Here is a 24,428-nt window from a genome sequence, read left to right on the forward strand (position 1 = left end):
TGTAACTTGCCAAATCAGATAATGAAATTCTTATGCATTAGTATTAAGCATTTCTTGTAAAGCAAATCTCCAGTTTAGATTAGAACTGTGTAAAAGATTAAAATAATCCGTTACATTTTATTTCAGCAAAACACATTAAATGCATAATGTTTTTCCACACACTGTTCTTGATTTCAATATGAACTAAATTACACCCTATCAGAATTTCCAGTAGGAGTAAGTACATCCTTCCACTTTGATTACAGCAGCGGTTCCGAGTTACACACTTTAGCATTGGCCGTGTTGCATGCCTGAACACTTATGCAAGCCACACAGGGAGTAATAAATAAATGAGAGTAATAAATATTCATGCAGGAAGATGGAAAATCACAACTTTTGTTGTTGAAATGCAGAGGTGTCACTGTGTCTGCATGGCATGGCTGGAGTTTGGATGAAGATGCCAAAGACCCAAACTGAATGTCATAGGCACCTGATTGTTGATCTTGTCTCTGCTCGAAGCTCTACGAGGCCACAGCAGGAAGTGATGTCGGAGCTACCTTTACTGTAACAGTGTCTGATGATTTGAACTTGGGGAGGTGCAAACCAAACTTGCTTTCTACACCTGCAAATGTAGCGGCAGCCAATCTGTAACCTCCAATGTGCTCTGCATTCAGCGGAGGAAGCTCTGGGATGCGCGACTTCGGCGTCGGCTCTGATCCCGCAGGACGGCTGCTCAGAAACAAGTACAGTATGTTTAATAAACAGAAATCAAACAATTATTATTAAATAAAGGTGAACGCAGCACTTACTGTCCCCCAAAGTCGACATAAAACCATCTCTGTAGGAGCTCATAAGTGACCAGTGTAACACCAAACTGAGGGGAGGACCTACACACACGTGCTGAGAGGAGAATGAAAGCTGCATGACTACACACAGGTACCTGACTTCAAAGTGCATTTATGAGTCAGTGTGTGCCTCATTCCACAGTCATGAACCCTCTCATTTCACTGCTGCATGCGTGGTTCATGTGTGTTACATACCTCCTGCTCCTTTCCAAAATGCTTTGAAGCCCTCTTCTCTGTGAATTTTCCTAAAGCAGTCGATCACACCACTGTATGTGGTCTGGCCTGCGCGGGCTGCCACCTGCAGACGTGTTTTGATCACATCAGCAGGAGTCACAAGAGAGGCAGCAGGGACACCTAAACAAGACATGTTCAGTTATCCACAATACACTGAAAATGTACCATAATACTGTACAGAACTGGGGTATCTGGTCTGAATTTCCTACCCTGCATAACAATCAGGAACAGTATAAAAAAAAATAAAAATCAGAACTAGCGCTGCACTTCAAATGTATAGCTTCAGACCTCGGGTGAGTAACTGAAGCTGTTTGAGCATTTCCTTTAGTTTTACCAGTCACTGGCCCTCTAGTATTTTTACGATGATGATGTGCGCCTGCACCTGCGATGGCTCCTGCGATGAGGAGCTGCATTGCCCCCAGTCTGCCCTCCTCATCAGCTAGCTCTGTCTTGGCATGAGCATACACAGGGAAGTAGATGGCAGAGAAAGGAATGTCTCTCAGGAAGCAGGCCTTTGCTCCCTACAACCAAACATTCACAGTGATTACAGTGCAAGACCAACTTCATGTACAGGAAAGTTCAGCGATTCTATTTATTTGATAAATCACTTCATAAAATATCTCTTTGTTCAGCTGATTTAGAGACCAAGGACAACAATGATAAAGCTCTTGCAGCGTGACAAATATTTGTTTTTTTGGTTCGACTCCTGCGCCAATGATCAACATCGAAAGACAGCATAAGGTGATGTGAAAGTTATGGGACAGCCACAAATGTGGTAGTGGCATGGAAAACATAAAATAAAGCATGCAAATGGGGAGAATAAAAATTCTCTTAAGCTCAAGCTCACTTAAAAGAATGGTTCTGCTTATGCGACCCAATTTTTTTTTTGCACAGGCCCACATTGCGCTCACTGATGGAAGCACAACATAGTAATTTTCTTTAATCACACAGTATTTATATCATTGGGGGATCATCATTGAAAACGATTGCAAGGAGGATATAACATTTCTCATTCAGTTATAGAAATCAGTCAGAAATTATTACATTTTATGTATATATAGAAAATAAAAACCATTTTATGTATATATATGTATTATATATATATAACATTTACCGTTACAAATCTCTGACACTGAAGACTCCTTCCACAAATATTTCAATAAAAAAAATCCTGACATAAAAAGTCCCTACCACATAGTTCACATACCGTACTATTCTGTATATTTTAACCCTTTTATGTGAGCATCCAGCGCAGAAATCCTTGTGAATTTACTGCTAATATAGAAATGATCAGGTAAACATCTGACTGAGTATATTAATATAAATCTGTGATGCATTGTGCAGCCTGCACTAGTGTCTGAGCTGGCATTATGGAAGATTAATCAACCACTGCTCAACAATCAGAATCGAGAATTGCCTGAAGCTGAAAATGAATGGTTTGTAAATTAATGCAGAGTAAAGTCAGATGGGATGAAACAGGAAAAACAATGTGCATTGTACAATGTGCTATTCAACAGTAGTCAAGGTCTGAGAGAGGACTGCACAGATACATAACTTTATTACTTGGGTAAATTTAAGGACTCCAATAATGGATAGCTTAGATGAAGTTGGCATACTGGCAGTTTGTATTGACTCTAATACGTTTAAAGAAGAAAGGAAGGAAGGAAAAACAAACTTCCTTTATGATATGTTTCAACGTTTTAACCTATTACAGCTCTGGGAAATTTGAAGTCTCTGCTTCCCAAAGGTGAGACTGCAGACAAAAGTTAGTTTTAATCTAGAATTGACTGGTTTACCCAGTTTCAATTTACCTATCAAAGTTTTATTGAATGTAAGTAAATGAATAATATTATTTATTTCACTGCAAAGCAAATGTATCACTTTAGCCTTTGTCTTTGTCCATTTTGGTTTCAACAATCTAAAAACACTGAAAAAAAGCTTCAAATACGTCCCGAAGCTGGATTCGGCTTTACTCATCATTAGTCATTTTAAACTGAATGAAAATTCACTTAGAAATCAGTGAGATCCAAGGCTAACCAAAACCAAGCCGCTGACTAAAAATAAAAGAAAAACAGTGACATGAGGCAAAATTCAAAAACACTTAACACAGGTAAACACAGTCTCAGTCTCTAACACACCCACATAAAGCACAATAGACATCTCTCATGCGCCATCACATCCACAAGCTGGAGGCGCTCTGACTCAGGCACAGTTTGAGCACAAATAGCTTGTGTTTGCGTCTTTTCATGCAGAGAAGACGAGGTAGGCGTGTTCACATTTTACAAAGCTACACATTGTCTGCTCCTCATTAGAATATGGCATATGAGAACGCTCCTGGAGATCTAAGGCAAAAGCCACAGGAACTTGGAGAGCACCAGCAGCACAATCTTTCCACCTACTTTAGTGTTGAATACTGGCTACAGGAAAAACCTGTGTGTTCTTGTCTACATCCAAGTGTCTCTGTGTGTACGAGTGACAAAGACACTGGAGACTCAGAAATGATATGACTGGCACTATGACCAGCTCTAGCATGTTTACAGCTGGTCATCGTTAGCCACTGATTATGCAAACACATAACATCTCCCTTCCTGCGATGTGTGTCCAGATAAACCACACCAATCACTGCAACTGCTCTGGTCTTTCAGGCAAATCAGGTCTTGGAGCATGAACATTTGTGTTCCTATATTTGATTGTAATATCCATGGATATTATCTTACGCTAAAAATGAGGCACAAATGATGAATTATAAAACCTGAAACTGACATAAAAAGGTTTTAAAACACAGGAATGTAAAAGTAGATTCACAAATTTGCCTAAAAATTTGCCCAATTCAATGCCGAGGATGAAAAGTTAAAGTACAGCTTTTAAAATATAATACATTAAAGGGCTGGTGATAAGAATAGTTTAGGGACAATGAATTTTTATTAAATATTAATATTAATTATATATATATATTAATTATAACGAAGCATGAAAACAAGTAACCAAGTAATGAATAAATCATGGTTCTACTGGCTATGTACAGCACCTCATTAGCTGAGCATTACACATAGAGCATGCTTTCCAAAATCAATTAGATCTTTCCAGTCATGTAAGACTTGCAAGTTGTATCTGGCTTTTGAGAAGTGAGGTCTTTTTGGAGCATTTTAACAGCATGAATACCGAGAAATAAAGAGTATATCAGAACTTCAAGGGCGGCTCTAAGTGGAGTTAATGTGTTTATTCACAATTGACTGAGATAAATAAACAGACACGTGTAGGAAGTACTTAGGAACAAGTTCTCCTGCATACAGAATTTTTTATTTTTATTACTTTTGGAAATAATAATAGTAAACAATTATATGATTGAGTTTGTACGTGTGCATGTGTGTATTTTTGTATGTTGTTGTATGATGTATTTTGATGTTTAGATGTACATATACTCATTGTCTATCTGGTTAAATACTGTATATTAAGATTATTTTTATTTGGACAACTTTAAAACCCATTATATGTTTTTTGTTTTTATTTTTTCCCCTGCATTACTGATGGCCAAGTATCATTAATATGATGTATATAATAACTCACAATATGGCTCAACACTACTAAACGGCTCACCTTGTAGAGTCCAAACAATCCGAGGTCTCGCATCACATTAAGAGCACTGACACGTGGTCCGGTGGTGATCTCACCTGCCACCTGCAGACGGATCTTCACTATCTCCAGAGGGTTGGTGAAGATCACCTGAGAGCCTCCAGCCTGTAAAAGATATGTAGACATGAACATTGTGAACATGAATATACAAACATGTTGTATAAACTTTGTGTCCTTAGAGCTCCACATATTAATGTGATATATCTACCTATTGTGTGGATAACTAATAATTCTGATTATTACTTCTGCCTGACATGATAATATAAGTTTATGCAGTCATGCTGAGAGCTGCAACTACTGTCGGAAGTTTATTTTTCTGAGGAATCCGTGGTCCTATGAGGTGATCAGTTATGACGCCACTTGAGGTTGACAGTCTGGCCTCCAATTTTTGTCACATCAGCATTCTCCTCCCAGTAAGCACTTCTAAATTAGCTACATAAACTCTAAAACAAGGCTTTCTTTAAGTGAGTGTAGTCTCCATGTCGGCACAAATACACTGGTGTCCATTCACAGTAGAAATCCAGGGGTCAGGTCAGAGCAGCGTTGGTGTTAGACAGAGCCTAGCCACCATGACCCTAGCACCAGTGCTGTCTCCCTTTCTGGCCTAGCCTCAAGGCTGCAGCTCCACCCCCTCGTCCTCCTCATCCCTGTCTCCATCACTCTCCACACACACACACACTCCTCAGCCTCCCCTTCTCCTCCCATGGGACAATTCGTTCTGAGTGGGGACAGCCTCAGGCTTTACGCCCTCTGACTCTGGAGCATCTATCACCCCTCTAGAGCCTAATCAGGGCTGGGGGTGACACTCGGGGTCGAAGTCGATTCTGTAAACATCCGAAAAGCTTCTTTTAAAAGTACAGAGATGGTTCATCATGATCAAAACAGTAAAGGCATCTGCTTCTCTTTCTAATTATTCTAACCATTATATAGGTATATATGTAGCATTTGCATTCATGTTAATACCAGATAATTCCCTTAGTTGTCTTAAATTCAGACATAAACAGTGCATCTTATTTACAACAAGCTGTCCGCAGGTCCTTACGTAAGGAATAAAACATGCTATTATAAGAAACTAATCCACACCTGTTGTAAAACAAAACAATATGCAAACCATTACAATTTTTAATTTATTAAGGAGAATGTCTTGCTTTTTAACCAGTTATTAGATGAATGTTTTAACAGTTAATGTTTTGTTGTAGTTCCTTCACTGGATTCTCTTTTCTTCTCTCTGTTAATGTTTCAAAAACACAACTTGTCATTTTACCAAGAAATTGTGAAGTCTAAACTCCTGACCTGAACACTCTGCCGTGTCAGAAAACTAAATATTACAAAGCTCTGACACTCAAGACTCCTTCCATAAATGTCAAATAAAAATCTCTTTGCAGAAATTTCCCCATTTTAATAATTATACACCTTTCTTAAATGTTAAATAAAATTTTTATTAGCCTTAGTTACATAAAGCGTCCAGTACATGAGCAGTTATAGAAACGATACAGATGAAAATACTGTCATGGCTGCTTTTATAAAAAAATAATAATAATAATACAGTATATACTTTGAGAATTGAGAAATATATAAAAATGTCATTTGAAATTATATTGCAACAATTACGTATTACAGGTACATATTACATTATCTTAGTTACTAATATCTATGATTACATATATTAAGCTTTTTAGGTTCTTATTGATCAGGTGTCAAATATTTATGTAATATTTCTCACTTTTGTTTAATATATCTCAATACAAGATCATGAATAAATATTAATTTGTGATTTTTCCTTTGCCAAATTATTTTGCTTTATTTGATTATTTTTTTTACATTTCTGAAATAATGCTAAATTATCTGTAAAACCAATATCACACTTTTGTCTTAATTTAGTCTATTTTTTTGGTCTAAAAATTAGTCATTCAGCTATATTCCAGATTCCGGGTTTCACTTAAAAAGACATAATATTTGTTTTTGCATTAAAACCATATTCAACCAGCTTTTGCCATAAAACCTTTTTTTATACTTACAGAAGATGTACATATTTGCAATGGAAGACAAAACAATTAGCTGCTTACATGGGAGTTAATTGGTCAGATAAAATTGGCTGCAAATGAAATTTTAAGTCTTTAAAAGTGTAGACAGTATGATAATAGAAAGACTAATAATAAAACAACGATGCTATGACAACTCATTCAACATTTAACTAATTCTACACTGTAAGATTTCTGTGCTCATGCAGAAAGTCTTGCAGTGGCCCAAAGCAGAGGTTTCCATTGTACTTGGTGAGACGTCATAAACGCGTGCTCGTCTCGTCTGCATGTTGGCTGTTCCACCAAGCCTGAGGCTGAGAAGGCCACAGGTATGTATGCTGCTGTCAAACTCAATAAGATCGAGCTCCACACAGTTTTAGCCACAGTCCTCCAGGGCATCTTCCCCCAATTAGTCCCTGACAGGGGTTGCAACCTCCCGGACCTGACCCTTTTTGTCCAGCACCAGCCTTCAATTCTCTCCTCTATCCGGCTGGCCTGGTCTCTGTCACCAGGACTCATTATACAGATCAGGCATTGCCGTATCCCCATCCGCTAAATCCCACTGGTAATGCCAGTGTGTGCTAAATTATAGCACTGGGTAAAAATAGTGCGCTCAAACTCAAGCATCATTTTTCAGATTGTGGTCAATTAGTGGGTTCAGGGTGCAGAGGAAGAGTGGCTAGAATAGACCAGAGGCTCGGTACAAGCCCTGATGATGGTTCAATAACAGCCACAAGTCACTCACTCTCTGAGAGGCAAATTATGGAGAGAAAAAAAAATCGCTTAGGACATTATCATTTTTAAGCATATAATTGTAGCTTCACATCTGTCAGAAAGTTTCCTTGAAGGAGAAAGAAATCACAAACCCCTAGAGTTTTCGATTAGCTCTCGGGTGTTTTTTCACTGTTTTCGTCCTTGTTCGAAGCTCACCATTTATTCATTTACAAGCGTAAATATTCAGTAAAATGGAACAGGAAAATCAGGCATAACGCTTGAGTTGAAGAAACAGCGCTTTTGACGTCCACCACATCAGAATCAATTATAAGCCGAGTGCAGAGAGGAGAGCAGCTGCCTCACTCAGACCTGCTTAACGTGAGGGACAAGAGCTCTTTCAGCTGAGTACTGGCACCACACACACACACACATGCACACACACACACACAGTCAGGCACCATCACCACACACACTTATAAACCAAGTACTTACATTCTACTAACACACACACACACACACCCTCACAGTGATCTACAGACAAACAGATATACAACCTGATGTGTGTGCAGACACTCGTGTACTCACACAGCCTCCTGCCAGCACTTCTGCAGCCAGTGGAATGGTGTCATCTTTATCAGTGAATTTATCCCTCACAAAGTCATTGACCTACAAAGCAGGCAGTCAGTCATGTGATGGCCAGCATAAGAGATAAGATTCTGCTGTTGCTTTTTTACAAAACTATTCACAATCCCTGTAATAAAAACACAAGGACATGTGTTTCATTTGCACTTCATAAAATTAAACCTTGGGTGTGCTACGACTGTGCATAAGAGCAGACAATGCTTAAGAATGATTAGATGTGGACAGTTTAATGACTTGCAGTGAGTTTGATAGCCTTCTCAGGAGCCACTCCGATCAGCTGTGGTAACAGACCTGCAGGGGAGAGAACACACACACAGAAATGTAATATGTTACATGCTGGATTTAAATACAGCTGACAGAAATGCATTACATCATTCACAACCTGCATGGAATAAAACACGACAGGGCATGCTGTTATATGAAAATAATGACTTTGTATTCCTCTTTCAGCACAGCAGTGTGCCAAAGCTAACAAGTTTTTATTTATTAAAGAACAAGAAGTCGTTTTTATCTGGTTATTCTTACAGCTAGTGTTTGCATCTGTAAAGCAAGTTAGATCCTGTTATCACTTAAAACAACTAGAGGCAGCCAGTCCCTCACATGGCTCTTGTTTTTAATCTCTCTAATGCAGTTTAAAAAAATACAACATTACCAAAAAGCGGTAAAGCTTTCTGTCCTGAAGACTTTTCTGTAGCTTTTCAAAGAACACTTCACAATATGAACAATTGCATTTGTTTATTTTGTTTTACATCTGTATTTCACTTATCACTTATTAGAGTTTTTTTTCTTTCTTTTGCACATCTTAGAGATGTTCTTTTTAATATTTCTATTAGTTTGCATTGCATATCTGTATAGGACCTCATCACACTGTCATCTAAGTCCAACTAACAAATTCTCAGTGGTCCTCTAAACATAGAAGCTGGCGGTGGTCGGGCCAAAAAGCCAAAAAAATAATAAATAAAATGTGGAGCCTCCACAATATAACACCATGTATAAGATGTTACTATAGAAACAAAAATGTTATAATAAGAAAGCACAAACATAAAGCTGTGATTTGCCTTGCAGATAAGTAACTAAATTAATCACACTTAAAGACCAAACAGATTCGAGAATTCAATTTGGCACTGTGCTACAAATACGTATTAAAAACTAAACGTTACAGCTATCAGGACTAAAAACATCTTCTCGCCCATAACTGCACATCTATTCATAGATCTGCTCTGAATAAAACAGCTAACAAACGACCATTCAAACAAACAAGATAAAATTTGAGGAAACATTTTGGAGCATTTGACAGCTGTTGGCTGATGGCAGTGTGCAGAACGGAGAACAGAAGCAAACTGTCTGTGTGTCAGTGTGCGTGCAAAAAAGGGAGACGGACTTGAGAGAGCCGTTTCAGTAGATCTCAGTCAGCTGCTCTGATAAAGCTCTGCTGACTTTGTGTGTGTGTGTGTGTGTGTGTGTGTGTGTGTGTGTGTGTGTGTGTGTGTGTGTGTGTGTGTGTGTGTGTGTGTGTGTAACCCTCTGTCAGCCAGTATGATACAGACTGAGGGCAATGCTCAATGCTGAGTGAGTGGACAACATGGCACACTGCCAGCATACAGACCAGCCAGTCTAGCTATCTCTATGACACACAACAATAGACAGAGAGAGAGAGAAATCAGGAAGGATGGGGGAAAAATAAGAGTGTGAACAGATAGGACATGGTGCCAGCAGAGAGACCAGGAGCTAGAGATACAGAATCAGATGAATAAAGGTTGCAATGTCAAAAGCAGCAGCAGATGGCAGTCTTGGACTCCCTCGCTGACTATGATGCCATTTTTTTTTTGCACAAGGTGTGGACAAGCAACATCTACATTGGATTAGTCGACTGTGGGAAGCTGCTGCACTAGTTCTGGCAAATCTCTTTTGCTGTCTGACTTCTCCAGACACACAGGCCTCAGGGGTTTAATTCCATTACAAAGCAGTCACTATAGGACAGACCTTTATTCCACAACTCAGTGGCATCCATTTTCTGTGTTAGAACTACACATTTAACTAGCTAAAATAAATCTCTGCGTTTAGATTTTAATGCCTTTAAGCTGGGAACAGAGACTCTGTTCCCAGCTTAGTTTTGAGGTCTCACATTTTTATTAGTTATTTCAGAAATTCCTCAAATTCTAGATATCAATATTTGACAGAATGGTCTTCTGTAAAAGTGTCTGCACTGGCTGAAATGGTATATAATCCTGGTGCATTATTTGTGTTGTTTGGCAAGTCTTTTCTTTATTTAGTAACCATTCAATGTTGTATCAACCTCTAAAGCACTAAAGCTATGTGCTTTGGTATTAACTTGTGTAGGGCCACACATGTCAGTGACGCTGTACACACAGTGAATGGTAATCTAGTATAAACAGAGATAACTTCACTCCACCTTCTGGCCTGGCACAATGGGTTTATCGGCTAACACTCTGAATCAGGTGACTATTAGCACAAGCGTATCATTTCTACTCTCTTTTGAAGATGTCTTGTCATGGTGGAAAGTTGTACCTCGGTAGAAACCAAATAATCCCTCGTATCGGAGCACCTTTTTGGCACAATCGAAGCTGTTCTTATACATGAGCTCTCCCACAAAGGAGCCAGTGGATCTCTGGTTCTGCATACGTGTCTTCACCAGATCGATGGGGTACACGGCTGTGGCACCCGTGGCTGTAAGAGAGCACATGAAATTATCCAACCTAATTTTACAAACATGTTTACTATCAATGGTATGAATGAAACTCACACAAATATATACACCGGAGCTTTTGGCATCTGTGTTTGTGTCTATATATTGTTTCTGTGCATGTTAAGTCCTCAAGACATCACACTTTCCATATTCTCCTAACAATTTTGTCCCAGCAGCAAGTAAAACACAATACAAAAACAAATAATGTATTAAATCCTTGGCTTTACCTCCTAAACCACACAAACATGAAGCATATAAAAAAAATCTACCTGAATTGACCTTTTACTTTCCAATTTATCCACCCTGGTTTGGTGTTTCCTTTCTCCATGCTAAAGATGCCTGAATAAACTGTACATGCAGAAAACAGTCATTAGGCTCAGACTGAGTCCATACACTATGCTGTGTGCCTGTGGGAACTTCCAGTTCCCACACTGCCTTTTTGTATCTGTGTGTTTATTCAATCTTGTGAGCATTAGAAAGCATGTGTGGGAGAAGGATATGAATGTGTACGCATGTCAGTGGATGTATGAGTTAGCGTTGGTCAGGATCTGTGTCTGACATATGTGCATGTGTGAGAGTTTGGAAGCTGTGAAAATGTGCTGCGTGCATGCATTATGCTGTGTGTTTGTATGTGTTTGTATGTGTGAGTGTGTGTGTGTGTGTGTGTGTGTGTGAGTGTGTGTGTGTGTGCGTGTGTGTGTGTGTGTGTGTGTGTGTGTGTGTGTGTGTGTGTGTGTGTGTGTGTGTGTGTGTGTGTGTGTGTGTGTGTGTGTGTGTGCACGGTGTCAGCTAGGCAGCAGGTTGCCATAAATGCCTCTCTCAGCCTCAAAAGCTTGTCATGTCTTGTCTCGACATCAAAGCATGTGTAACGTCTGCGTCTCTAAAATATGCAGAGGGAGTGTGAGAGGTAAAAAAACACACCAGGAGAGAAAAGGTTTTCTACCTGTAGACAGGTAGAAGGTGCCTTAGAACTTTTCTAGTTAACCCCACTACAATATTCGCAGAACTCCATTTTATCCACATTTTTTGTGATTCTTCACACTCACATATAATAAAATCCAATCCAAATGTGCAAGTGTATCACACACATTCAGAACAAACTAAAAGAGTTTTATTGTTTTCTAGGATGAGACTAGCATTCAAGAAATATTACAGAACGTTAGTTTGAATAATTCTATCCACACACAACTTTATGAAAAAATTCATCTATGAAATGAGAAGAGACCTATGTATTCAATGCATTCAATTAATTTACAAATGCTTTTGTCTGAATGATTGATAATGATTGATGGTCTTCGCATCAGTGTTAATTTACTGCTCGAAACTTATTATAACTGAGTCTCAATTCAATTTTTTTGTCATTTTAAAGAAACGTTCGCCCAGGTTTTCACACATACTCTATTCTAAGTTTAATATAAAAATAAACTTGCCTGGTTAACACAGAACATATTAATTAGGTTTGATAACCAGGTAAAAACCATAAATTTGTGTAAATTCTACAGAATGTGTAAAAAACCCTACCTGCTGATTTCCTCAGAAAACTGCAGAATAACGGAAACAGATGGCATTAAAAAAGACGAACAACGATTATGCCAAATATTGGTTCCAGTTCCAGGATTTTATTGTATAATATTTTTAAAAGCATATTTCACTACATAATTGCTTATGGTGTTATTCACATTGTATCCTTTTGCGTTACTTTTTAATATTTTTGTATATAATATTTAGGCCATGTGTAATACACCTTAAGAGACACACTTGTCAGGTTTGGAAGTGACATTTCAGGCAAGGAGATATGATCATTGATTCTAACTGATGTCACACTTTAATATTTATCTCCATCATAATGTCATAACTTCATAAGCTGTTGATCTAAAGCATTAGCAGCATAAGTGCAACTAAATGACTCTATTTCTGCCAACAGACAGTGTGGTCTTTTCAAAACTCACAAGCCTGCATGTGAAGTCCATTGTGTTCATGTGTATGAGTGTGTGTATGCATACAGGCGTGTGTGTGTGTGTGTGTGTGTGTGTGTGTGTGTGTGTGTGTGTGTGTGTGTGTGTGTGTGTGTGTGTGTGTGTGTGTGTGCGTGTCATTTTGTCAGTGGTCTCCTTGTATCAGTTCCTTCTTGGTAATTATTCTGAGATTCCATCACAATACCGGAAGATTTGTGTCACTCCGGAACTCAGGCCTCCAAAGACAGCCTGGAGCCATGGATCTCTCTCTCTCTCTCTCTCTCTCTCTCTCTCTCCATGGGACAATAACAAGCCATGGGGCCTCCCTATATGTCAGTCTTGCCATCTCAAGTTACTCCTCAGCCAGCGGAGCTTGGACGTCACTCACCTCCCGCAATGGAACCCAGAGTGAAGCGGTACGCAGACTCAGCAGCCTGGAGCCAGACCGGCCTCGAAATGTCTGTATGCTGCAGCAAAAAGACAGAAGGATAGTAGAAGAGAGAGAATAAAACACTGAGCAAGACTGGCGAGAGGGGATGAATGAATTGAGCTTTATAAAACTATCGCCAACCAGATACTGTGCAGACAGAAGAGTGCTATAGAGCAGTTGACAGGAGCGGAAAGATGTGGAATGTGCTGTAGGCGCCTTGCATCTTACCCTCCTCTTTTCCCACTCTTATTTATGTGGAGATGGAGTTCTGTCTGTAGATGGTTAAGATTACTTCCAAAAATTCTGAAGTAATAAAATTGCTTACAGTACGACGATTAACTGATCTTTAACTTATCACCCAAAGCAGGACTTTCTAGATATCAGGCTGTCTCACTTTCTCCACCATGATACAATAAAGATGATTATTCCTGTGAAAAGTTCAGGGAACTGATAAGCATCTACATGAGTTACAAAAGTGTGTTTGCATACTTATGAGGAGTCTATGTCTCTCTGTCATACTCTCTCTCTCTCTCTCTCTCTCTCTCTCTCTCACACACACACACACACACACACACACACACACACACACACACACACACACACACACACACTCTCTCTCTCTCTCTCTCTGCACAGCTGTTTTTACTGTAGGGCAGAATGCTAATGAGGCTGCACTCTGATCAAAGGATCTTGTGCAATTACCCCAACTTCCACCCAAGGAGGCCTGAGAACGCCACAAATGTGTGTGTGTTTGTGTGTGTGCATGTTCCCAGTATGCTGTTCCAGACCTCCAGCAGTGAAGGCAGAGACCACAGCACTGACTAGATTAGGCCTCCAGACACACCCTCAGGTAAACTCCCACCATGTCACTAATGCTCTCCATCTCACTGCTTCTTTTTCTTGTCTTTTCACTGATTCTCTGATTATGTTTTGTCTGCCTCGTTTGCTTTCTCCATCACTCTCTCTTTTCCAAACTTTTAGACAAAACAGACCTTGCTTCGGGATCTTCACACAATGAGGCTTCAGAAAACCCAGGCTGCAGAAAGGCACCTATTAAAGACTCTCAGATGTCAGTGTGCGTCTGTGTGTGTGTGTGTGTGTGTGTGTGGAGGGTGTGTGTGTGTGTGTGTGTTTGTGATGCATGTATCTGTGCAGAGGTGACAAGCTTTTACTGGGGGGAAATTGTGGATAATGTTCTGTCCAATTAGTTTTACATAATGCAGGATCACAAAGAAGAAACCATCGTCCTACTAATTCTATTATGGAGAGAGCATGTGTAATTTCAGTGTAATAAGAAAGTGGTTATGTTATTACCCAGCAAAAAGGCTCAGAGATTAAAGTGTGCTCTCAATCTGCATCCAGAGAGAGAACAGTGAGAAAACCAAGGAGGTGTGAGGGACCTTACCTGTCTCTGCACTTCAGCTAGATGATAAGGCAGCGCGCCTTCTTCCAGAGGAGCTATCCTCTCAATATCAGCCAGGTTCAGCCATCTACACACATCACAATATGGAGAAATGAATGTGCATACATTTGAATGAGATAGACCATAAAGAGACGGATATGCACAATGAAAGAGAAAGGAAATAAGAAAGATAACAGCAGACTGTAAAAAGAACGAAAGACAAAGAAGCAAGGGTTAGAATGAGATGCCGGGAAAGCTTCACTTCACTGAAGCCAGAACACCAAACGCGCTGTATCCCTCCCAGCTGCATGAAGTCACATTTTCCATAAGCTTTTTACAGTGCCGTAACACCAAGTTACTGCGTGCTTATACACACAGACAGGTAAACAAAGCTGGACACGAGCCTGCAACACACACAGATACACACACGTAGAGTGAGACGGCTTTAGAGAGCCAAAGAGACACATGCAGTGCTCTCCACTACATGCTGCAGGCATTCTTCTGGCTCCCTCATGCTCTCTTCCCCAATAAATCAACTGGCTGGAGCCACCGTTGTTACAGAAAACAGGCAATAACACTAAATTTACAAGCTATAAACCATGCAGTAATGTTTTAATGGCATTTATTAGATTAATTCAACAGAGGCTGTTTTTGAGAAATTTGTTAGATAGGTAAGACCATAAGGCCACATTATACTGCCAACTTTCATGTAAAACACCATATCGACTGCAAAGGTTGTATTCAGGGCAAATACATTTGTGCTATAGAAGATCTGAGAGACAAACTGAAGCGAAATCTGTTTTCATATTGTGATTAAACAAAAATACAACATGGTGATATGATAAGTGTAAAAAATTATATTTGTTAAATTATAAATTAGTGTACGGTAGCTGCTATAATAAACATTACTTTGCTCTGAATTTATGACAGATTAAAGAAGGTGTGTTTGAATTTGTGCGGAGAAAGATTAAGCTTAAATGTTGTTTACCCTGAGTGAGTATGGAGGCCAGAGAGTTGGTACAGGATGTCTATCTCCAACGGTGTGATCTGACCAAATTTATTGGCAGCATTAACAAATTCCTCTGGGGAAAGAGCGATGGTAAATGGCAATGGTAAATGGCAATAATACTAATAACACTACTGCTAGTGCTGCTACTGCTAATAATACTGGTAGATAAATAAAAATATTACTATAGCTATTACAGAATACAATCAGCCATAAAACACCCTTTGAGGATAACAGAATAACTGCCCTAGCTCGTGTAGCTTATCTGCTAGTGGCCGGAGAAGCCGCGCTTAGTAAGAGCAAAGAGCAAAAACTGAAATGTCAGACACAAGAATGAGTAATGGATGAGCTTCATAGATCTTGCGATATGACAAGGAGAGAACATCATCAATCAAGCACGTTCTAATTACTGTGTCTACACAAACAACTGTATGTACAGTCGAGTGAAGTCTACAGTATACTATTTGTCTGTCTGCCATTTTGGAGTTTATATACTTTAAATATATAAGCATGATATATTTAACAACATTATTTATCAGTGGAATTCAGTGGAATCCAATGTGAAGCCCCATGAAGCTCAGGAGGTTTAACTTTTTATTTTTTAAAATTGAGTTACATCAGTGAAGAGCTCAACCCACTATAAAGTGTTTGGTCTGTTTGACTGGACACTAGACTAGAATCCGCACATCAAAATCTCAAAATGAAGTAGGCCTACAAATAACACTCTAAGGAATAATAAGATCTGTGTGTGCCAAGAAATAGACAAACATTACTGTATATATTTAAATAATATTGAAATATATGCTGAAGTAATGAATTACTATATATCAAGGCTGAAGAGGTATCTGGAATTTATTTTACAGTTAATAACTGACACTGGCTACAAAAAAGGGAATGATGTAAGACCAGGTACAGAATCGTACACACTGGCATTAAAATGCTGTATTGCGTTTATCATTCTGAAATATCATTTCGTTCCTGCTTTGAGGCTTGTCTTGTGACCAGCACTAATCCAGCAGAACACAGCAACATTCTTACAAACAAAACAGGAAATGGTATCTCAGAGTTCTAATTGATTTTATCGCACTCATTTTGAACTTCCTGGAAAATATAAAAGAGCTCAGTGTGATAGGTACCTTTGGTGACGAGTGTGTCCTTGCGTGTGCCAGATGTGGTACTGTAGATTTTCCGAATGATCTCCATATTGTTGAGAAGAGAGTTAAAAGCATTAAAGAAGGAGAAGCTAACCATGTGAGTAGTGCCTCCTCCCACGACCTGCAAACCAGGGAGCCAATATACCATTTATTAAATGCAGTAGTGTTAATTAATTATAATTAATAATACAATGAATCAGACAGATCTTCCTACACAAACAGGACAAAAGTCTTTTTATGTCTTTCCAATGTTACTGAGAGAAAACGGCTTACAATATCATTTGAACACATAATCATCCACTTAATGTACTTAGTCAGAGTCTTATAATAAATATGATTGTGGACATGTCCAGGGGGTTGATTCCCAGAGATAGGTTAAAGAGATAAATGAATTAACAAGCAATGCAGTCAGTTATTTAAAGTAATGCTTTAGACCACAACTTGGTATCACATGCATGGTGGTACACACTACTCACTGAGACAAGGTTTTCCTCAACAAATGGGGTAAGCACATGATGGCGGATGGTGGACATGATGTCACTGAAGTCTAAGGCAGAAATCATTCCACTTTTCCCCTTGTCTTTCAGAGCAAAGGCCTGCCGGGCATGCTCCAACTGCAGCTCCTACAGAGAATAGGAGTAAATATGTGGAAATGAAAATATTTTTCATTTTGGGGTTATATACAAAAACTTCAGTCACAAAGCAAACAAACTGTTCCTTCTACATAAGTTTATCACTCAATAAAAATGATACTGTCTTGAAATAAAGAGAAAGACTATCTTTCACACTAATAAATCCAGTAGAATCGTGAGTCTGTGTCATTATGTCAGAGTGAGTCAGGGTTTCTCAGTCATTTTGTGAACCGCAGAACCTGTAGTTTGTCTGACGACTACAACAAGCCCTGTGCTATGCGTGCATTCTTGTGCGTTTCTTTGCGTCCACATCTTTGTGTGTGTGCACACGTATGTGTGAGCTTAATGAAAACCACATCAGGTGTAGTCTGATCCTGTGCTGCCTGCCCTGGAGAGGAGGCAGGTGTTTCCGGAGCAGGGGGCTGTGATTTAGCCGGACAGGCCTGCAATCAGATACATGAGCTGGAGGAAAGAGAGCGGGAGGAGGGGGTCGCACCAGGAGTCAGCACTGCTGTCAAAACTGATCAGATACTACCAGCCCCTCTGATTTCCATAACTCAACATGCCATCAACTAAAACGGCAGCCCTCTCTAACTGCTTTCATCTCTCAGGAACACAGTGTTTCTGATGGACAGAAGGATCACCTGTGTTCTAAATTTGAATTTTCAGGCACTTTTCGCTCACCTCTCACATTCTTATTAATGAGGTAAAACTGAGAACAGACTACATGCTTCCTACACTAGCTTATCTAAATTGTTTCAACTTAGCAAAGATACAAGTAAATACACTGTACTAGGAAAAAGCATGCTTATTTTTCTCCCCTGTTTGTTGGGCATTTCCCAGAGATAACAAAACCAGATACATAAGGATTTGTGTTCTTATGTACACAATTTATGAGGAGATATTTCAGCCACAAGATGGCAGAGTGAAAACAAACTCCTAGGAGCAGGTTGGTGAGGACTGGAAGGTGAGTGTTCCCCACCTGTAGGAACTGGGTGAACTCTAAGTAGCTGAGGTGCTTTTTGAGGTCCTGTCCGAAGTGCAGGTGGATAAATTCACAGTCCCACCTGAAGGGGATATGATGGTGAACAGTAGTCTGGCTGAAGATGTCTCGTACATTTTCTACAATACAAAAACACACCCAGCTCCTATAAACAAATCTCATCATTAGTGATATTAGCCAGATTTTTATGTCATGATATAATTCCCATTTTATATAGAATTTATTATTTTTGTAATTGATAGACAAAACTGTACATAAATGTAACATTAAATTCATTTATTAAGTTCATGACTAATAAGTATATGTCACTTTAAACTAGCAAGTTCAGAATTTCCTAGTAATTACATACCAAAAGATATATCCCCAGTTCCTGTCTTGTCAAATAACTGAAACGCAACTAGGAAAAGAGCATCAGGCACACATAGCACTGATTCGAAGGCCAGAAACTCCTGGAAAGAGATCAGTCTGTTTGGATGAGAAAAGAAAGCGCTGAAACACTTATTATTTACTACTGTTACAAAATCCTGTGAATTTTACCGCATGACATCTATTCAATAAAGCGGTATCTCCCATTCAATTCGGTTATTAAAAAGAAAGTCATTTACTTCAGGCAGCCCTAAATTTTTTTTTAAAATCTATCTTAGTTCTCAACATTCACACAGACACAGACATTTGTACTGAGGATTTATGACTTGGTGAATAGCTGGACCAACTACTGCTGCTGTTTCAATAAGCTATTAAAGTGTCATAAAGCATTAATCCCTGGCAGGAGAGGTGGAACCTCAAATGCACTGGAAAAACATCGAAAGCAGAGATAAATCATTATTAATCTTCCATAAGATTGATGATATTCAGAATTTCACTTTCTAAGAGTTTTGAAACTTATTTCTGAAAGCATCAATATCAGTCTCAAAATAGTGTTCCTTTTTTAACCCTTACCCATCTTTAGTGGTGTCTGCAACCCCAGCAATGAGTTGTACAGTTTTGGGATTGTGGTTAGGTTGAGTATGGAGACCCAGATAATTCTGCACAAAGTCTTCAGGAGTCATGTAATGCTCCCCATCCTTATCCACCACAGTTGCATGCTGTGAGAAAAATAAATAAATAAATAAATAAATAAAAATTAAAAAAATTATTATTTATATAGAGAGTGTGTGTGTGCCCTGCGATGGGTTGGCACTCCGTCCAGGGTGTATCCTGCCTTGATGCCCGATGACGCCTGAGATACAGTAGGCACAGGCTCCCCGTGACCCGAGGTAGTTTGGATAAGCGGTTGAAAATGAATGAATGAATGAATTATTTTTATATATATATTAGTCAAATTATTGAGATAGGACTTCTGTCCAAAGCTCCAATCCACGTTTTGAGCATATTTTCTAATCTTCTTCTTAATAATACAAAATCAAATAAAATCAAAGCTGGTAAACAAAACCATTCCACTGAGCAGTTTCTTGCTTTCTTTGCTAAAAGTTACTCAGTCAAACTGTTGCTTGCTGAAAGATAAAAGTAAAACCTGCAGAAATACAAGTATTTTTTCATCTCCTAAAATAATAATACATCCTGTGCACTGACAGTAGTAGGAAATTAAATGATCTACAGACAACATTTGTTTACTGTCTCTATAAATGCTTCAGTGTAAGATGATGTAAAATCAGCCGCAGTCTGTCCTTTGTATCACTGTTCTCACTGCTATTATATGACCATTTTATTCCTCATTACAACAGTAATTGCTCTAAGCTGAAACTGCTTTTCAGCAGTGTTTTTCTCTCTGTGCAAACATCAATGTCATTGATTTATGGTTTGCTTTGCAAACCCAGTGTATACTCTGTCTGAAATATATCAATAATTTCACCTTATTCATAGATTACATTGAAAGCTGATGAGTTCAAAGTATACAATCCGAAAGAAAGAAAGAAAGAAAGAAAGAAAGAAAGAAAGAAAGAAAGAAAGAAAGAAAGAAAGAAAGAAAGAAAGAAAAAGAACGTTTTTGCTTCTCACAAACTGTTATGTGTGCAAAGGGATGATGATTTCTGCAATATCATTACAAGAAACATCAAAAAACTTGTTGAACTTTACAAAAAGATCATTGCAAAATAGATTATTCTAGAATACAATCAAACGACAGATATTTATGCAATCCGTCTATCCCGGAGCATGTTGTCAGCAGGAGAAAATTCTGACACATACACTAAACAAGTCTAACAGACTTAAACTAACTCTGTGTGACATTTTTGTAACTTTGTTGGATTTCGCTTTGTAAAGTTTTACAGTACATACTTGCAAGTTAAAAAGCAATAGTTAAAGATCCTGCTCTGAAGCAATACACTCGCTATCTCTTTCTGTCTCTTTCACCCTCCCTCACACACACATATGCACACAAACACACTCTACAGATAATGCTTGTGGGGAAAGCATTAATTCCAATCAATTTATTAACAGCTTCACCATATAATTGAGCACAAGTTCAGCCATGGTAAGCCTGGAGTACTTCATCATCAAATCAAGCACGTAGTCAGCACTGAGTGAAATAGTACTCTTGCTTTCAGTGGCTCCTTTACACATTATAGCGGACTTCATTTCTGAGAGCTACTTAATTATTTCATGCAACGAGGGTGGTATTAAAATCATAGCTCCGTCAATTATAGATTTGATCACTGTCGAGCAAGGTTAACTGTGCAGTGATGTGTGGTGAGCGAGTGAGCGGCTTTTAAAATGTTGCTAGGTTAAAACGGGAGCCACTCTTTTTGAGAGTTGTCGAAGTGCTTTCAATAACTAGCTACTGACAGTGTAAAGTAACATCAGCTGCTATAACTGCTTTACTGCGCCATCACAGATTCACAACCAGCCCAGACATGGAATCATATGAAACTTAGGGCTTAGGGTCAAAACTAGAGCAAAAACACCCTGTTTGCATGCACATTGCCTAAATTGCCTTGCTGAGACTGCATGTGGCTGAAATAAATGTCAGAGGTTGGGAAGAGGCCAGAAAGGGCAGATACCAGGGTGAAGAGAAGAGACAGAATTAGTCCAAGCATGTGTGTGACCTTTTCTGTAAGTTCTTGGACCTCAGCCAACTTTTGGCACACATCCTTGAAGACTAGTTTGCACACACAGAGCTATAGATCACTGGGCAAATCATAGGTGTGTCTTTTTAAAATAAAATCTTTATTAAATAGCTTATCAAAAACAAGGGCTTATTCTAGGGCTATCATTAATAAAATTGGCTTGTTTATAGTTGTGGCTTAAGTTCCTTCTTCAACAATCTTCATTATCAATTTTTGGAAGCTTATATCATTGAAAATTATTTTAGGTCACACTTTAAGGAAAACATGCCTAATAAAAAATATATAATTTTAAAAACTTTGCCTTGTGATAGATGGGTGTCCCATTCAGAGGGTATGATCATGTCAGCAGGACATGCATTTTGCTGGCATGATTCAGGTCCACTTAGAGGCAATATTCATTGCAAACCAGTACAATGATTTTCTAACAGATCACCTTTATCCAATGAAGAAACATTTCTATCCTGGCAGGAGTGATCTCTTCCAGGGTGCTAATACCTTCATCCTTAACTTCTTCATCCTGTACAGAGTTGAGGCAATCCCAGGAACCATTGAGGCAACACACTCACCATGAGGAGAGACTACCTCATGATTGTACACACACCTTTCACACCTAGGGGCTGTGAACTTACCACCATTCTACTCACTTTATATTGGATTTTCCTTGAATTTTTCAATTTGTTCATTTGATATTAATGGTATGCAGAGCTGCACAGACGAGCATGCGCTCTGATGATTCTTACACCACTGAATCAGAAGATAACAAATTTCAGCTGAAATCTGTACAGCTCATGCACGTGCTGTTAAAATATTCCGAATATGACGTCACAATTCAAAATTAAAATCTTACCTTCAGGAATATTTCTTTAAGTTCATTTGGGTTGGCACGTTTAGTAGACTGCACCTGCAAACACATTTTAATCACTGAGCCCTATATCAAGATCTTTACACTTTTACATCAAGTTATGATGCACGGTTACAATAACAAAGTGTCAACAAGTGACTTATTACTCATTATTACACGGGTTAAAATTGACAAGATATTCAACTCATAAAACAAAAACAAGTTTTTAAAAAAAAATCGTACGTTTATTAACTATAGTAGCCAGTTTGTGTATCATATGAGCATGAAAATAATGTTAACAGAAGTGAGCGATAAGAAGAAATACATCACATGCAACGTTATTTATTTATTTGTTTGTTTGTTTGTTTGTTTGTTTGTTTACTTCTAATGAGAATGAAATATATATATATGTTCTTCTATGTAGGGACAGTCTGAAAGAGCCTCGACAACACAGCCGGCGATGAGATAAATCACATGCGTGTGTATTAAATTAATAGGTCAGAAACTAACAAACAGAACAAACAACATTTAGTAGTTAGTATTTAACACAAGCATAAATATTGACAGAGTCACCTTGGTCGCCATGCTGGTGTGACGTCACCTTTCCACCGCCCACGTGTCTTTGAGCGCTACACTTTCTGTGTGCTGTGACTGAGTTGTGGATTTGGTCCAACTGATGTTGCATGTATATATAAGATATGATACATGACATGTTAAACATAGGTAAATAAAGGTCTCAGTTAAATCGGACTGATCTTGGGTACTTAGCAGCCAGCAATTTTTGCTTGTCTAGCTCCATTATAGTTCCACTTTACCTGGAAAGGTAATCCTTATATACTTTAAGACATCAAATTATTAATTTATTTATTGCTAATATATGAATCCATCGTTAACATCTCGTTCCTGAAACAATCTTTCCATGGCTGATCCATTTTAGGTTATCAAAACTATACATTCATTCAATGTTTTAAATAGTCTCTATATTCAACAGGAGTTATTGCTGTTGAAAAAGAATGTGTATTACTATGGTTTTACTATGATCACTATGGTATGATCATGGTTTTGAACAGGGATTTGCCAGTGTTACTATGCAGTAAAATCATGGTTATATGACTGTATCCATGATTATACATTTCAAAGATAGAGAGATAAAAAAGCTGAAAACCAGTCATTTTTAGATTTTGAAATAGTTTTAAATAATTTTCAATTTTGAAACGTTTCTAAAAGTTACAGTTTATGCTAAACCAAGGAACCTTGGGTGCTAGATTGAATAATTTTTTTTTTCTAAGCTTGTAGGCTATTTTATGTCACTATAAGACGGAAACAGTGCATTTGTAAGTTTCTTTGAAAGTAAATTCATACGGCAATCAAACCGTTTTTTTTAAGTAGTTTTTTTTTTCTTGTAATGGCTTTAGGTGTCACTTATGGTACAAAGTTAACATATACTTTTTTATTATGGACATTGGGAAGACTGACAGGCTGTTATTCACATCTCCACAGAAGCTAATTGAGTGCTGATTGATTGGCAGCAATGTGGCCACAAGGGTGGCAGGTTTTGCTATTCCAATTGCCATCCCCAAACCTTACCTTAAATAATATTGCTGAGATACTTATCACTCATACAGTTCAGTCAGGCTTTATGAATTACATCTGGCTCTGGTAATTTATGTAATTTATAGTTATATATTTGTAATATTGCTAGTATATTGCTCAAATATCTTGCAAATGCAACAATCTCTTCTAAATATCTAGGTGGTCTGCTGCTATGTCTGAACTGAAATATGCCACTGTTGACTGGGTTGACCTTCTTCTCTTAGCTTCATTGTTCATTCATGGAGGACATCAATGTAATCCACAGTGGCACTTTCTTCTATACTCAGTCGTATGAGGCCTGCAGCAGATACAGAAATGATGCTGCATCCACATTCTTGTGTTCGTCATCAAAAGCATTGATTCAGCATCAAGCACCAACATCAGAGTCCACAGAAAGCACATGTGTTGTTACACACTGATTGCTTTGAATGTGAACAGGCATTGATTAAACAAAAAAGACTTTACAATCAAGAAATAATACATTGAATTTCAGCTGATGTTGATGTTTAGTTGATTTGCTGTTGATTTAATATTGAGCAGTAATCCATAGTTATGAATGAAATCTCTAGAAT

General features: G+C 38.4%; 1 protein-coding gene across 1 annotated transcript; it reads right to left on the minus strand.

Moving 5' to 3' along the window:
- Nucleotides 1-73: 73 nt before the first annotated feature.
- On the minus strand, nucleotides 74-22,925 carry LOC113654344 (calcium-binding mitochondrial carrier protein Aralar1). Its single transcript, XM_027164434.2, has 18 exons — nucleotides 22,837-22,925; nucleotides 22,270-22,323; nucleotides 19,297-19,442; nucleotides 18,707-18,822; nucleotides 18,337-18,476; nucleotides 17,199-17,345; nucleotides 16,705-16,843; nucleotides 15,551-15,644; nucleotides 14,566-14,650; nucleotides 13,119-13,197; nucleotides 10,598-10,756; nucleotides 8,307-8,359; nucleotides 8,012-8,092; nucleotides 4,656-4,796; nucleotides 1,441-1,579; nucleotides 1,020-1,178; nucleotides 789-879; nucleotides 74-708 (listed from the first exon to the last, which is right to left on the minus strand). The coding sequence occupies exons 1-18, from the start codon at nucleotides 22,846-22,848 to the stop codon at nucleotides 501-503; spliced, it is 2,043 nt and encodes a 680-aa protein (XP_027020235.2). The 5' UTR covers nucleotides 22,849-22,925; the 3' UTR covers nucleotides 74-500.
- Nucleotides 22,926-24,428: the final 1,503 nt, after the last annotated feature.

This window comes from Tachysurus fulvidraco, chromosome 6 (genome assembly GCF_022655615.1).
Source record: "Tachysurus fulvidraco isolate hzauxx_2018 chromosome 6, HZAU_PFXX_2.0, whole genome shotgun sequence".
NCBI lineage: Eukaryota > Metazoa > Chordata > Actinopteri > Siluriformes > Bagridae > Tachysurus > Tachysurus fulvidraco.